This window comes from Pelodiscus sinensis, chromosome 19 (assembly GCF_052426305.1).
Source record: "Pelodiscus sinensis isolate ZL-2025 chromosome 19, ASM5242630v1, whole genome shotgun sequence".
In the NCBI taxonomy this organism is placed as follows: domain Eukaryota; kingdom Metazoa; phylum Chordata; order Testudines; family Trionychidae; genus Pelodiscus; species Pelodiscus sinensis.
The window spans coordinates 6,226,859-6,243,139 of record NC_143070.1 but is presented as its reverse complement, the minus strand read 5'-3'; the positions used below and the strand labels follow the sequence as shown (position 1 = coordinate 6,243,139).

Genomic DNA, 16,281 nt, shown 5'->3' with positions numbered 1-16,281 from the left:
GAGGTCCAACTTCGCCAGCAGCAGGGTGCGTAGAGACCACCTCCATGATAGGAAGGAGCCAAACGCTTTCCAACACATGGCACAGTCTAGGGCAAGGACATCCCAGAACATGCAGTGAAGCGGCATGCTCAGCCATCGGTGCCTGCAAATTGATTAGTTGGCATCACATAGAGCCCTTCTGAGAGCTTGGCCAGAGTGGGAGGAAGCTGTAGCCAGTCTCAGGCACCTATGCTGACCATTAGGTGAGCATCTCATAGGGTTGCTCAGAAACTGGTCAATTCAGAGAGAAAAAGCTGGTGTAGAAAAATCTTGCCTTTTACCTCATCTGCTCTAGAGCCATAAGAGCAGCACTGTCCTCTTCTACGAGACAGGTGACTTTCTTTAATCTTTCTCCCAGCTTGGTATCATCTGCAAACTTAATAAGTGTACTCTCTATGTTAATATCTAAATCATTGATGCAGATATTGAACAGAACTGGTTCCAAAATAGATCCCTGCGAAATCCCACTTGTTATGCCATTCCAACATGATGAATCACTAATAACTACTCTCTGAGAACGGTTATCAAGCCAGTTATGCACCCAACTTCTAGTAGTCCCATCTAAGTTGTATTTGCCTAGTTTACTGATAAGATCATAGAACACGAGAATTGGAAGGGACCGTGAGACGTCATCAAATCCAGTCCCCTGCTCTAATGGCAGGACCGAGGACCATCTAGACCATCCCTGATAAGATGTCTATCTAACTTGCTCTTAAATATCTCCTGACATGGAGATCCACAACCTCCCTAGGCAACTTATTCCAGTATTTAACCACTCTGACAGGAAGTTTTTCCTAATGTCCAACTTAAACCTCCCTTGCTGCAGTTTAAGCCCATTGCTTCTTGTCCTATCCTCAGAGGCTAAGGAGATCATGCGAGACCATATCAAATGCCTTACTAAAGTCCATCACTTCTCCCTTATCAAGACTTGTTATCCTATCAAAAAAAGCTATCAGATTGGTTTGACATGATTTGTTCTTTACAAATCCATACTGGCTGTTACCTATCACCTTATTTTCTTCCAGATATTTGCAGATCAATTCCTTAATTACTTGCTCTACAATCTTTCCTGGCACAGAAGTTAAACTGACTGGTCTGTAAATTCCTGGCTTGTTCTTATTTCCTTCTTTATAGATGGGTACTGTATCTGGAATCTCTCCTGACTTCCATGATTTTTCAAAGATGTAGCTAAAGGCTCAGATACCCCCTCTATCAGCTCCTTGAGTATTCTAGGATGCATTTCATCAGGCCCTGGTGTCTTGAAGACATCTAACTTTTCTAAGTGATCTTTAACATGTTCTTTTTTTATTTTATCTTGTAAACCTATCACATTCCCTCTAGCATTCACTATGTAAGGCATTCCTTCATCAGACTTCTTGGTGAAGACCGAATGGCACCTCTGCCATTTCTAAGTCTCCTGTTATTGTTTCTCCCTCCTCACTGTACAATGGGCATGCCCTGTCCTTGGTCTTCCTCTTGCTTCTAATATATTTATAGAATGTCATCTTGTTTCCCTTTATGCCTGTAGCTAGTTTGAGCTCATTTTGTGCCTTTGCTATTCTAATCTTGCCCCTGCATACCTGTATTGTTTGCTTATATTCATCCTTTGTAACCTGTCCTAGTTTCCACTTTTTATAGCATGCAAGATCTCCTGGTTAAGCCAAGGCAGTCTTTTGCCATACTTTCTATCCTCTCTCGCAGCAGAATAGCTTGTGTTGAGCCCTTAATGTCCCTTTGAAAAATTGCCAACTCTCTTCAGTTGCTTTTCCTCTTAGTCTTGCTTCCCATGGGACCTTACCTACCAGGTCTCTGGGTTTACCAAAATCTGCCTTCCTTAAATCCATTGACTCTATTTTGCTGTTCTCCCTTCTATCATTCCTTAGAATCATGAACTTTATGATTTCATGGGGGTGCAGGAATCAGGGCATTTAAAGGTTTTGTCCCTGTGTGGATTTTCTAGTGAACAACAAAGACTGACTTCTAACAGAGGCTTTCCCTACCCCGGGCAAATTCATAGGTGTGATGTTATCAGACACTATGGACATGCATAACATTGTTGCAACCACTATCAATCATATGCTTGCACCAAATCTTATGCAAAGTGGGTCAAGTGAGATGGCTACAGAAAGCTTATGATTCCCTGACTGTTTATACTGCTCACGTGTGTCTATCATTTTTGTACTCAAAGGTATGAGTATTGGCTCTGTACCTGTATTTCATGTTTGTTTCTTGGAAATTATCAACAAGTTTCACACACCTATAGTGAAAAGGTTGCTAGTCAAACAAATAGCAATACAATGCATCTAAAGTGGTGCTAATCCACAGCTGAAGACTTCATTGTGTACCTTCACGCCAGCATGTAAGCCATGGGTGCTTGCCTAAAAAGGACCAAGTCACAAATGGACAGGTGACTTGCTCATCTGCAAAATCCTTTTTGGGAGGTACTTTCACACAAGGAGAACAATGGAATTCCCTCCACATGGACAAGGGTATAAAGAGGGCCCTAGAGGTTCATCCATCTTTGTTTTCATTCCAGACTTCATTCCAGCTCATCACTTCAGGAGCATCTTTGCTATGAAAGGACTGATATATTCAAAGGATGCATTCCAAAGGTGTTTAAGATAGTTTATTCCATCTCTGTCACAAGCCTGTACCAGGAACATTATAAATGGTGTATTTAACTCGTGTCCTTTAACAATTTTACTCTCAACATTTTCTTTCTTAATAAGCCCTTTGATTTTAGATTCTAAAGGATTGGCACAGTGTGTTCTTTCAGGTACGATCTAAGGTATAAATTGACCTGGAAATGTGGCTGGCCCTTTGGGATAAGGAGAACCTGTTCAGATCTGGTGAGATTGGTTTTCATAACCTCGCCTCTGTGTATTGTGTGGTAGTGGTTCAGACACAGGAGAAGCTGTTGTGTCTAAGACAGGCATGACCAAAGTCCGGCCTGCGGGCCAATTGCGGCCCGTGTTCTGGTTTAATACGGCCCCCCAGGTAATTTGGCAATATCTATCTTTTATGGCCCCCAACGAATCCATATGTATTGAGATGAATACATTGTAAAATCTCAGTTAATGTCAGTTGGTCTAAATCAGTTATAAATATATTTGGACACAACATGTATACTTGGGGTTATGTTCCTGTTCATATTTTTTGAACTTAAAAGTTGACAACCTTTATTACCAATACTATGTAATGTACTTTACAATGTTCCTGACATATATTTCAGCTTCCTGGATTTTTTTTTCCATCTGGCCTTCAGATATGAAAGGCAGAGTGATTTAACACCTGTTTAGATTTGTCATCCATGTGACGAAATGAAAAGTATGCCATTTGCAATAAACTTTGCATAAAATAGTTAATTTGCATTTAATTTTAATGGTTCAAAGAATGTCAGGCAAAATGGTCGGCCCTCACGCATGTTCACTTCATCAAATCTGGCCCTCTTTGAAAAAAGTTTGGACACCCCTGGTCTAAGAGGATTGCGTGTGTGTCTTCTTGTTGGCCACTGTGGCAAACAGAAGTGCTCTCTGACTGAGTTGGTGTACTTTATCATGGAGAACCACCAGACTTGGGCTGTAAGTAGCCCTCTCTTTAAGCAATTTGACCTTCTGAGCAGTGGCCCCAGAAACCTTTTATATCACTATTAAGGTCTCTCATATCTTTAGATTCTTGGCTGTGATACAATGCGTGACAATGACTAAAGCTTTCTTTGCTTGAACTACAGCATTTACCTCTCTCTTCTGACATGTTAAAGGAGGTATGCACTCCGAATGAACCTTTGAGCATAGTCTGAGCAGTTATATGGGCTCTGTCTTGTGTGAACTTCTGATGTGCAATAAGGTGTAAGCATTTACTGAAGCTTTTCCCAGTCACAGCAGCTGAGGAGTTTCTCTCCTGTGTGGATTCTCCTATGCCTAACAAGGCCTGACCTCTCTCTGAAACTTTTCTCACAGTCGGAGCAATTGTACACAGTGTTCCACCTAATTTTTCCCTACATGTGTGCAGAATGAATTTTGTTACAGGCACCAATATGGAGGGGATATGCGACATCTTCATATTGGCATACAGAACAAAGTTCAGGTGGCAGGAGTGGGGCTCAAGGGCTTGGATTGTGCAAAGGTGGCTCAGGGCTGGGACAGAGTTTGGGAGCAAGGGTGGGAGGGCTGGCTCTGAGGTGGGACTGGTGATGAGGGGCTCAGGGGTGAGAGAAGCTTGAGCTGTGGAGGAGTGAGGGCTTCAGCTGCCGGTGTGATTTCTGGGACGGGCCAAGGATGGAAGGGTTATGGGGCAAGCCAAAGAAGGCTATACTGGGGAGAAAAGACTCCCACCAGTTTTCTCCACCCCATCTCAGGTGTTGCTGTGGAAGGGGAGGGAGGAAATACGTACTTCTCCCTGCAATGGCAGATGTGGGGCTGCGGGATAGGCCACTGGAGATCTGGCCCAGTACTGAGACCAGTGGGTAGAGGCATCTCTCCCCACCACAGCCCCAAATACTTGCATGGCACTTAATCGGCTGCTGCATGGCCAATTGGTCACCAAGCTTAAAGAGAACAAAGGCTATAGGGTTTCTCTCCTGTGTGGATTCTCCTATGTCCTATGTTTAACAAGGAGTGATGTCGTATTGAAGCTTTTCAGTCAGAGCAGTTGAAGGGTGTGAATTCTCCTATGTGTGAATTCTCACCAGTGTGAATTCTCCTATGTCTAACAAGGGTCGACTTCTCCCTGAAGCTTTTCTCACAGGCGGAGCAGTAGAAGGGTTTCTCCCCTGTGTGGATTCTGCTGTGTTTATCAAGGGTTGACCTCTCCCTGAAGCTTTTCCCACAGGCAGAGCAGTTGAAGGGTTTCTCCCCTGTGTGGATTCTGCTGTGTTTAACAAGGGCTGACGTCTCCCTGAAGCTTTTCCCACAGGCAGAGCAGTTGAAGGGTTTCTCTCCCGTGTGGATCCTCTCATGACTAGTAAGATGTGAACGCCTATGGAAGCTTTTTCCACAGTCAGAGCAGTAAAAGGGTTTCTCCCCTGTGTGGATTCTGCTGTGTTTAACAAGGTCTGACCTGTGTCTGAAGTTTTTCCCACAGTCAGAGCAGTTGAAGGGTTTCTCCCCTGTGTGAATTCTGCTGTGTTTAACAAGGGCTGATGTCTCCCTGAAGTTTTTCCCACAGTCAGAGCAGTTGAAGGGTTTCTCTCCTGTGTGGATTCTCTCATGACTAATAAGATGTGAGCTCCTCCTGAAGCTTTTCCCACAGTAACAGCAGAAAAAGGGCTTCGCCGCGTGGATTTTCCTATGTCCAGCAAGGAGTGAGCTTGCACTGAAGCTTTTCCCAAAGTCAAAGCCGGTGAAGGGATTCTCACTTGCATGGGTTCTTCGATGTTCAATAGGAGTTGCAGTGTCACTGTAAGTGTAGGGTGCTTGTTGATGGGGAATTTTCTGTTGCATAGCTTCTGTATTTCTTTTTAGCCTTTTGCTCCTGTGACTAGATTTATCCTGTCCCTTCCCTGGATGGTTTCCCTGTTGCCTTTCTGGGCTATACTGACCCTCACAGGTTTCTCTCTGCTCAGGTCTCTGAGATCCATGCCCTTTGGAGCTTGCCAATAACATTCCATGTTGAGTCACTTGCTCTGGTCCTTTGTGATGACTCTCCTCATTGATCTCACTCAGTGTCACATCACCTGCTGGGCTAGAGAGAGAATCCCGACAGGAGTCATTCTCTGCACTGAGCTGAAAGGAAAACTCTGAAAGGGGAAAAGAAATGGGGGAAAACACCCATTAACGGCTGGAAAGGTTGAATAATCATGAGCTGAGTTTATCCTCCTTCCTCACAACTCTTCCCCAGGAGGAGAGAGTCCAACTCCCACCCCACGCCCTCTGACTGGAGTTGAAGACAGGCCAATGGGTCAGTGAGACTTGATAAAAATGTACGAGACACCCTTTAGGATGACACAGAAATTGGTTTCTGACTCAGTTTAGTTGATTGCTCTCCTCTCTCTCAGAGCGCTTGATATCCGGGATCCACAGCTCCTTCTCTCGCTCCACCCAGGAGATCACATGAGCTTTGGAGACCGGAAATCCTGCTCGGGGAGCAATTAACCAAGTGTTGATCTTGTTCATTAAGGTCTCTGCCATTACTACTTCCACAGCCAGGATCGGAGTCGCCCATCCAGAGAGGTTCCTTCCCCACCTTGCAGGGACTAGGCTCTGGATGGTACAAGATCCCACAATACACCCACCTTCAGTAAAGGTGCATCCCCCCGCCTCAGGAATGACCCAGCTGATTCTCAGCGGGAGCTGAACTTTCTACTGCACTTTCCTAGGTACAACTAAGTCTCCCTCATAGCCCATTCCATCCCCCCATCCCAGGGCAGGACAGAAGATGAGCTCTAGTGAGGGCCGTGGGTCTGACACTGAGTCCCATATGCAAGGCTCAGACTGCAGCTGCCACATGGCAGGTCACTACAACTTGGAGAGAAAGGACCCCAAGGGATATGTCCACAAAGTTCCTGTCTGGGGGACTCAGCTCACCCTGCTCTTTGATTGGATGGTTGACTTGTCCAAGCTAGAAATGTCAATGAGTAGTTGACTTCATGATTAACGACAAGCCTAAGCATATCAGCTAATCTTGTTAAGTATTCACCAGCCCTGTCCCAGGGACCATCAAATAGTTGTGCAACTGCTAAGATTTCTTACATCCTTAACAGTGACCTGCCCCTTCTAGAACAGCAGCTCAGGCCGGTTTGCTGGCGATGTAAGAATACCCTGTAGGAGGATGTTGTCTTTGTGGAGTCCTTCCGGGAGGGTAGCTAGGCTAGCGACAGTAGAGGCACATCTTTTCCTCAGCTCAGAGATGGGGAGGAGCAGGGAAGGCATGTGTCATGCTGCCCTGCTGAGACTACCTCAGGGGCCCAAGGTCAGCAGTAGGGCCCTGCAGCTGAACCTGCCCAATACTCCTAAGTCACTCTAAGTAACCTGCCCTGGGCTTCCAAAGGAAGTCTGCTGCAGGGCAGGGAATTCAACACAAGTGTCCCGACACCAAGTACAGCGTCTGAAGTTCAAAAAGAGCTCATTTCACAATTAATAACAGAGGCACTAACCCTCAGTCCCTACACCCAGCCCCTTTCACTGACAGGAACCAACAGCCACAGCCAGAAAAGACTTCAGGAACTGCACCTTCCTTCCAGGGGCTCAGCCCACTGGCACAAGGGTACCCTGTAGGCACTAACAGCAGCCGGACCCAGACCACAACTCTGGTACCTGCCATTCCTGCCTGGGCCCTTCCACTCACACCTCCGGCCAATGCACAACATGGGCAAGATGGTGGGGAAGCACATTGAGACTTTTGGTATGGGAAAAACAGCACCATTGTTATGTCCCTGAACCTGTTTCCCCCAGAAGGGCCTTGAAAGGGACAGTCTCTCACACAAGAGTCAGGATTATTGGGGCTGATACTCCTGACAATGGAGGGCAGGGGGCAATGAGGGACCCTGAACAAAACCCAACTCAGATGCTCCAGAGCCCACCCAATTTCTGATATCCAAGGGAACAGGAATCCTTACCCAGCCAGCTCACAGCCTCATAATTGTCCTGCATCACATCCCAGTAGAGGACTCTCTCACCCGGGTCCAACAGAGCCCATTCCTCCTCAGAGAAATACACAGCCACCTCCTCGAAGGTCACCGGCTCCGTCACAACCATTTCTTTTCCCCAGCTCTGCAGGCCGTGGGCTGAGCTGGAGCAAGGCATGGCATTCTGCAATCTGTAAAGGGGAGAAGGGCAAATGGAGACATTTCAGAAGGGGCTTTAATCCTTTCCACACCCCCATTCTCCCCAGACTCCCTCCCTAGTGACACACATGCTAGCCTCTGCCATTCTGGGCAAACGCTGGGTCTAGATCCATAAACAGCATACACAAATTATATCCCAAATCTATATTAATTTCTCTCAGTACCTGGCTTGAGTTTCAACATTACTGAGCCTGAAAGAATAGGATTCAGTTCTGAGTGCTAGGGATGTAATAGTGTAGCCGATTAATTGATAAGCAAAAGCTTATAGGTTCATTCTATAGATTAAACATATTTCCCCACCCCCTACCTGCCAGTAAATTTCTTAGCAGGCTGGCCAGCAGCCCAGATCAGTCCTGTCTCACGCCAGGTGAGGGACCTAACCCCGCTGCGGCTCTGCATTTAAAGTGTATTAAGTGTATCAAGAGCTGGGCAGGCAGGCAGGGTCTGGGTGCTCAGACACCCCCTAAACAGGAGTTTCTGCCACCCCATGCTGGTGCCTCTATCTGGTTTTTAAACTGGCTGCCCTCGAGGACCAGCTCCTGCCTAGTACCCTGCGCTGCTGCCTCATGAAGTGGCAGGGGGCTCCTTGGAAGTGGGGCTGGAGAGCACTGGCTGCTGGCCCCAGCCCCAGGGACTACAGAATAGTTGAGTAACCAATAAGAATTCATGACATTACTTGACTATTCAGTTAACCAATATTTAACATCCCTATCCACAACACAGATTAAAAGAAGTTAATACAACTATTCAGATGCTTATCGTCAAACGTGTGGTGAGCGTTTGTAAGATGAGATTCTAAAATTCATGGATTCATGGGATCAGAAGAGATCCTTAGTCATGCAATCTGACCTTCTCTGTGGCACAAGCCATTACACTTAACCCAGTTACCTAGGCACAAAGCTCTATTTCCCCAAAGCATGTTTTCCAGAAAGTCGTCCAATGTTGATTTGAAAACATCAAGAGATGGAGAATCCACCACCTCCTTTGGCCTTTTGTTTCACCGGCTACTCCTCTTCCCTATCAAATAAACATCTGTGCCTCCTTTCTAGCCTGAAATTGTCTGGCTTCAGCTTTCAGTTATTGATTTTCACAGAGCCATTATCCACTAGACCAGGGGTGGGCAAGAGGCATCTGGCAGGCCGGATGCTGCCCACCAAACTGCCAGATCCAGCCCGGGGCTGTCTCGCCAGCACACTTATTACAGAGCAGCTGCAGCCACTTTAAACATCAGGCTGCTAATTGCTCTGCAAGCTGGGCAGGAAAGAGAAAAGTTTGTGCACTGTACCCGCCCCCTAGAAAAATCTCCAAGCTCCCATTGGCCAGTTTCCAGCCAATAGGCACTGAGACATTTTGCTGAAGGCGGGGCAGTGAATTACTCTTCCTCACCCACTCCCTCCCTGTGTTGGAGGAGAGCCACATGGAGTATCCCCCCTCCTCTTCCCCACACACACAGGCAGGGGAGCCTGTTTCAGGTTCATGCAGAGCTGCTGGCTGGGAGATGCCTAGGTAAGCACCTCCCAACCAGAGCCTGCTTTGACATGGACAGGGCTGTGCTCCGCAGGGGGATATGGAGGAGCAGAGGGCTACTGGACATGAAGGGGCAGAGCAGGGAGAGGACAGCAAGTGGCAGGTCCTGCTGCTGAGGATGCAAAGGGCCAACGGGCGGGCAGCAGAGGGAACAAGCCACCGGCTGCCACCTGGCACCTGCACACATTGACCAGCCGTTGCTGCTGGTAGCACAGTCAGTCCGGACAGAAATGGGACAGGGGAATGGAGGCTCTGCTGACTGACAGAGGACTCCCAGCAGCACCCAGCAGAGGCTACGCTGATGGACCAGCAAGGGGACCAGACACTGGACCCCACACTCTCTGCTGGAGGGCAGGCTGCTGGCAAGAACAGGTCTGACCAGCAGCAGGATCTGCCTGTACTGAGGGAGAGGAAGAGAGAAAATACAGGATAATTTGCCTGTTTTTAAGAAAGTCAGGACACCTGCAGCAGGGCTTAAATCCAGCACTGTCCCTTTAAATCTGGAACATGGCTTGCCCTAACTAGGATGCTAGGTAGGAAGCAAAACAGCAGCTCACATAGGCAATCCCCAGCCACTGAATCTAATCCCCTTTCGCAGAGTCCATCCTCTCAGGTAGGGCGGAGGCACTGGCCATAAACACAACCCTGGAAAGTGGGCACTTGGCTCCCCCATCCCCATCCTGTCCCTCTCTGCCATATTTTTACAAACACTGCAAATGCTCCCCCACTGAGATTTTTTAGTAGCAGTGCCCAGATTCTATTCTTAACCCCAGTGCCTGTCCTAATTTTGTCCTTTGGCCCCTCAGCCAGCTGTGTGATCCTTCCCATCCATGCGGTCGGTTTGTCCGCTGGAAAGATTTTGCCTCCCCTGCGATTTCACACGTCAACTTCCCATTTTTTCGGGTTGGGGGCCACCGATCCACAGAAAAATCAAGTAGTGGGCTGCACACAAGTGAGAGACCCCTCACAGATGTGGCCCCTAACTGAGAAGCAGAAAGACACTCCCCATATTTTCCACATACCAGAGCCTTGGGGGGCCCAGCCCAGTAGATTTTATGTTTTCCAACCCTATGGGGAGTTGCAGGGGGGGCTAGAAAGCCAGGAGGGGACCCTGAGCCTTGGGGGCCAGACCCAGGCAATCCAGGGGCCACATGCAGTTCCCAAGCCACAGGTTTCCCACCCTTGCTTCATAGCGTGAGCCAGTCAGCTTTAAGCAGACACAGAAACCAACCAGGGATTCTTTAGACCCTAAAACCAGGTCTGGCCATGACAGTGTTTGGAAGGGGCTGTATCTAAAACATTTCACTGCATCTATGCCCTTTAACAGGTGAATCCACCTGACCCAGCAGGGAAGAGCTGCCTTGGCCAGTCCCTGGGAGACACTGTGCCATTCAGATGACAGCCCTGGGAAACGGCCCTGAGATGCTCCCCCCTGGAAATGGGGAACATCCCACATCTGCCCCACTCACCATTTTTGCAAACAGTGAAGATGCCTCCTTCCCCCTGACACTTCCATCCCCTCTGCCCCTCCCTCTCCTGGGTTTCCCTCTGTAGGGGAGCCTCGACAATGCTGTCTTAACCAGAATAATAATGTCTCCATTGTCCAGCCCTGCCTTAACCGGACTAGTGATGGATGCCTTGACCAAAGTGCGGCTTCTAACAAAGCAAACTCAGGCCTGATTCAAGCCTAGTGCAAGTAGGCACGTAAGCCAGGCTTGGGGAGGAGGGGTGCATCAGGAGTGCCTTAAACAACAGTGTGTAGGGAGTATTGGTATAGTGAAACCATGCCAAGATTACTGGGAGAAACCTGGTACTGGTACATAACATTTCTAATATGTGAAAATCACTGATGCAGCCATAGAACTACCAATCAAGTATAGTATAGTTTGAATAGCAGGATGTATCCCAAATACGGGCATATACAATACATAATCAATTGGTAGATTTTACTAGAACAACCAGGTCTCGCTTTGCTAGAAAAGGAGGTGTAAAAAAGATAATCAGTGGAAGGGATTGGGTAAAGGGTCCCCACTACCTTGCTTGCTGCAACTAGAAGCTGTGCCTGTTCCTACCCACAGATGCACTGTGGACGCCTCTGCACGTAGGGAAACAATGAGGCCACGACCTCCCATCTGACAATTGTACGGTCTTAGCAGTGGAACGGTGTGTGATTTATAGAGCTAAGTATACGTATATCCCTATCCTGAAAATTAAGTATCTTGTGTATTGTCCAAGGTGTAGGTGTTATATTATTGTCTGTGATAACTATCCTGTGTATTGAAATAGATCTATGTAACTTTGCACTGCTTTCCTTTACTACTCTGTGCATAATAAAGTTAACAAGAGTCTAGCTGAGGTGTTTTTTACTGGCTCCTCTCGTATCCAAAAGCCAAACCACACAACACCCTCCACCCCTGTGTGACCTCTCCACACCAGCGCAGGCAGTTTGGTTCCTGAAGAGTCCCCCTACCCCATCCCACTCCAGCCCCTGTCCCACATACTGGGTTGTAGTGACATGAGCAGCTGGCCTCAGAGTTCACTCCTTAGGGTGTGCTGCACAGGCGCCCCCGAGCAAAGCATGCACAGAAGCTGCGGCTGAGGGTCCTGCCCTCATTCTGTGTGAGATAGGGATGGGGTGCAGGATGTGAGGTCTAGGTGGGAGGTAGGGTGCAGAAGCAGGCTGGGAATAAGGTGTCTGGCTGGGGCGGAGGGAGCAAGAGCAAGGGAGAATGCAGTGTGTGGCCGGGAGGGAGGGTGCAAGAGCAATGGTGGATGCTGGAGCAGGGTGGGGGTAGGTGTTTGGCCAGGGGTGGGGTGGCGGGGAGATACAGGAGCAAGGGAGAGTGCAGGAGCAAGAGCGGATGCAGTAGCAGGCATGGGGTAAGGTGTCTGGCCAGGAGGGAAGGTACAGAGCAGGGGTGGGCAATAACTTTTGATGGGGAGGCCACTCCAAGAATTTGGTAATTGATAGAGGATCATGCTTTTCCATTATTAATGGAGGAGGTGCAGGGGTTTGGGATGGAGGCTGGGTGCAGAAAAGGGCTTGGGGTGTGGGATCTGGAAGGATGTTTGAGTGAAGGAGAAGATTGTGCCCTGAGGCAATGGAGTGGAGTGAGGTCCAAGGGCTGGGAGGGGAGTGTGACCTGGGGTAGGGGCGCAGGGGTTTGGGCTGTGACCAGGAATTGTGGATTGGGGTGCAGTGTCTGGGAGGGGGTTGTAACCTGAGATAGGGCATAGGAGGAGATGCAGTGTCTGGGAAGGTGCATGGGGGCTGCAGCAGGGGTGCAAAACATTTGGGTCACATGGGGTAAGGGGCAGAGGGTTAGGGGAGGGAGGGTCTGGGGTGCCACTGACAGTCTCTGGCTGGGAGACTTTACCTGGCTCCCAGCCAGCAGCACAGCAGGTTCCTTAGCCAGGGTCCCTGCCTTCCAGCCCCAGTACCTGCTCAGGGGAGCTGCTGAAGCCATATATACTATTTGGAACCTAAAGCTGTAAGCCCCAGGAAGATGAGGAAGGAGATTCACTTTCCACGCTGCCTGTCCTGCAAACAGGCAGCGGCTACTGGCCAAAACCAGCCGATGGGAACTACTGGGTATGGGGGCAGCATGAGAAGCCTGTCTCCCCTCCTCCAGACTCTCAGCATTCAAAAACACACATGTGGCCTTGCAGCATCTTTCCTGAGTGCCAAGCAGGGGCAGGGCAGGCAGGGACCCGGCTGAGGCTCTCGCCAGACCTGGCTGCTTGGTGGACCAGATCTGGCCCGCAGATCATCTTTTGCCCAGCCCTGGTGTTGGAGCAAGCTGGGTGTGTGGGGGTATGGGCGGAGTAAGGGGGTTTGGAATGCAGGGTCTGGATATGAGGGGAGCTGCTTACTTCGCTCCACATCCTCGTGAGTCCCAAATAAAGTCTCCTGCTGATCCCATTGGCTGCAACTCCAGCCAATGAGAGCAGCAGAGAAAGCCTGACATTAGCAGGAGTTCCCTCCACAAGCTGGGCAGGACGGAGGCGAGAAACACAGCATGGAGCTGCGTGTTCTGGTCTTTCTTTACACTGCCCCCTCCTCCCCCGCGGGAAAGCCCTTGATTATGCTGCTGTTCTGGGCTGGGCTCTCTTTACACTCCCTCCCGCCACCCTGGGGGAAAGCCCTTGATTATGCTGCCCTTCCTCCAGCTGAGCTAGGCAGGTGGGAGGCAAGAAATGCAGCTTGGAGCCACTTGTTCTGGTCTCTTTCTCTTTTGAAGTGGTCTGGTGGTGTCGGGGCTTGGCGGACATGAGGCTAAAGAGCCAGCACGGGCTCTCCCCTGTGGGGGAGAAGGGTGGGGGGGGGGATTAGCTCTTTCTGTGAACCACCTGGGAGGTGGCTACGGACCACTAGTGGTCTGCAGACCACACTTTGAGAACCACTGTATTAAAGGATTGGTGATGGGTCATGATTTAGGCCCAGCCTTACAATTTCCAATGTGCAGATGAACCCCTGTGGCTACACAGAGCAACACTGACTGCAGTGGGGCTCTGTAAAAACACAGGGTACTACACCTTCATGTAAATTGCAGAATTGAGGCCTTGGGCCACAGTTCAGAGCTGCCCTTGGACACATGCTTTATTTCAGCCCTCCTTATTCAGCAAATCACTTCAGGCTTAAGTGTATGCTCAAGCACTTTGCTGAATGAAGCCTTATTTGCCATCTGTAGTAATGACCTAAAAGAGGAAGAAACGACCATGTTGATGAAATTTGCAAATAAAATTAGGAGGATTTGTGAACACCACTTAGGACAGAGAAATAATGCAAAGAGATGCAAAGAGGCTGGAAATATGAATGGAAAATAAAATAAGATTCACCTTGGAGGAGAGCAGCAACTGCATTTGTGGAATAATAATCTAAAAGTCAGATATTCAACCTGGGATAAAAACCCAAAGAGCGGTAATGCGGCATGAGATTTTTTTTAGAGAAGGTAGTGGAGAATAAACTAGATATGAGTTTGCCTTGAAAAAAAAAAGGGCAATTTGATCTTGGGCTGAAGATAACACATCACAGACCATGGAAGTAATAATCCTTCAGTAAATGGCTCTGGTACAATAGCAACTTTGGCATTTAATTATGTTACCACATTACCTAAAAAGATAGTGACAGTCTGAAAATGTTTTAGAGAAGACTCAATAAAAATAACTGAGTCTTGCAGGACCAATTAGTGAACAGAGGTATAAAAGAACGGCCATACCGGATAGACCAAAGGTTGATCTAGCCCAGTATCCTGTCTTCCAATAGTGGCCAATGCCAGGTGTAATTGACTAATCGAAGAGTCGACGCATTTTTCATCGACTATTCAATTAGTTAATAGGGCACTTCCTCCTTTGAAGTATAGCTACAGCCCTAGTGCTGTTGCTATACTTCACAGGCAAAAGCACCATGTGGAGCCCAGGGTCAGCTGGGGACTCCCCTGATAACGCTGGACTGCGTGCAACACTGCCACTTTGAAATGCTGCGTGCAGCCTGGGGACACCCCAGCTGGCCCTGGACTGCACGCACCTATTCAAAGCAGCAGTGCCACGTGGAGCCCGGGGTGTGGAGCCCGGGGTCTGGCCCCAAGCTTCGAAGTACCCCCTCTTACTTCCCCCCTTCCTGCCTGTCTGATAGAAGCAGCAAGGGGAGAAGGGGATGACTAGTTCTTCACATCCCTAGTCTGGCAACATCTGTGGTCCAGCATGATTTTTGTTAGCCCAATGTCCACTTATCACTTGTGACCAAGTTTCCCATGGTCCCATAAAGTTTGTTTACAGCCATCCTCCCTGGCTGTCAGGGTTCTGTGCTGTGATTTTCCTCTAGTTTGCCCCTAAATGTCTTCTCAGAGCCCAGCAAGCAATGGGAATGCTGGTGATGCTGCTAGACAACACTGACCTCCCAGCAGGTCCCAAGGGTGCCGACCTAGAGAGGTTGAACCTGTATTAAGACGACCTCGACCTGTCTCTACGGCACCGGAAACACTGTGTGAGGGCTTCTAAGGGGAGGCTTGTTTAGTACTCAGCTAGGAAACTGTGAAAGAAACAAACAAAGAAACAAAAATCCAGATCATCCCCTTTCTTCACCCCCCCCCCCCCAGACCCCCCAAACACAGGTGATTTTTTTTTTCCTGTCTGGGGATTTAAACAAAAGCCCCCACGTTTTGGGCTCAAGCACTTGCAAAGGAACAAAGCGACTATTAAAAAGCACTATTGGGGGGGGGGGTGTTGCAATTCAGGGAATCACAGCAAGAGATAAGTCTTGGGAAGGGAGGGATAGCTCAGTGGTTTGAGCATAAACCCAGGGTTGTGAGTTCAATCCTTGCGGAGGCCATTTAGGGTTTGGGGGCAAAAATTTGTCAGGGATGGTGCTTGGTCCTGCTGTGAAGGCAGGGGGGGACTGGACTCGATGACCTTTCAAGGTGCCTTCCAGGTCTAGGAGATAGGCAATCTCCATTAATTCCCCCCCTGCCCCCCCCCCCAGGTCTGACAAGGAGCCACCTTCCCCCCCCCCCAAGTAGCCACTGATTTGGGTCCCAGGGAAAAACCCTCCCTCCCCCTGCTGCCCCCCCCAAGATATTTATCTTCCCCAGCCTCAGTACCCCCCCCCCCAGCTTCCCACCCCACCTGACATGTCACCTGCCCCCGCCCACACTCCCCCGCCCAGCGATTTATCTGCCCCCGGCCTCAGCGTCCTCCCCCCCCCACACACACACCTGCCCCCACCCTCCCCGCCTCACCTCGGCCCCTCTGACGCCTCCTGCCCCCTCCCGCTCCACGGAAGCGGCCGCGCGCGGCGAGTAACGGCACCAACGGACTCTCCCTCAGCAACCGCCCCCCTCAGGGCGCGCGGCTCACGCGCGGGGGGCGGGGCAATGCTGGGGGGCGGAGTCAGACGCGGCTGCGGGCTCCGCCCAGGGGGCCAATCGCGGCGG

The 16,281-nt window shown here is 49.3% G+C and overlaps 1 protein-coding gene across 1 annotated transcript; it reads right to left on the bottom strand.

Moving 5' to 3' along the window:
* Window positions 1-268: 268 nt before the first annotated feature.
* Window positions 269-16,232, bottom strand: LOC102455446 (uncharacterized). Its single transcript, XM_089770856.1, has 4 exons — window positions 16,087-16,232; window positions 15,246-15,380; window positions 7,595-7,794; window positions 269-5,776 (listed from the first exon to the last, which is right to left on the bottom strand). Exons 3-4 carry the CDS (start codon window positions 7,779-7,781, stop codon window positions 4,677-4,679), a joined length of 1,287 nt encoding a protein of 428 aa, XP_089626982.1. The 5' UTR covers window positions 7,782-7,794; window positions 15,246-15,380; window positions 16,087-16,232; the 3' UTR covers window positions 269-4,676.
* Between the last annotated feature and the right edge of the window lie 49 nt (window positions 16,233-16,281).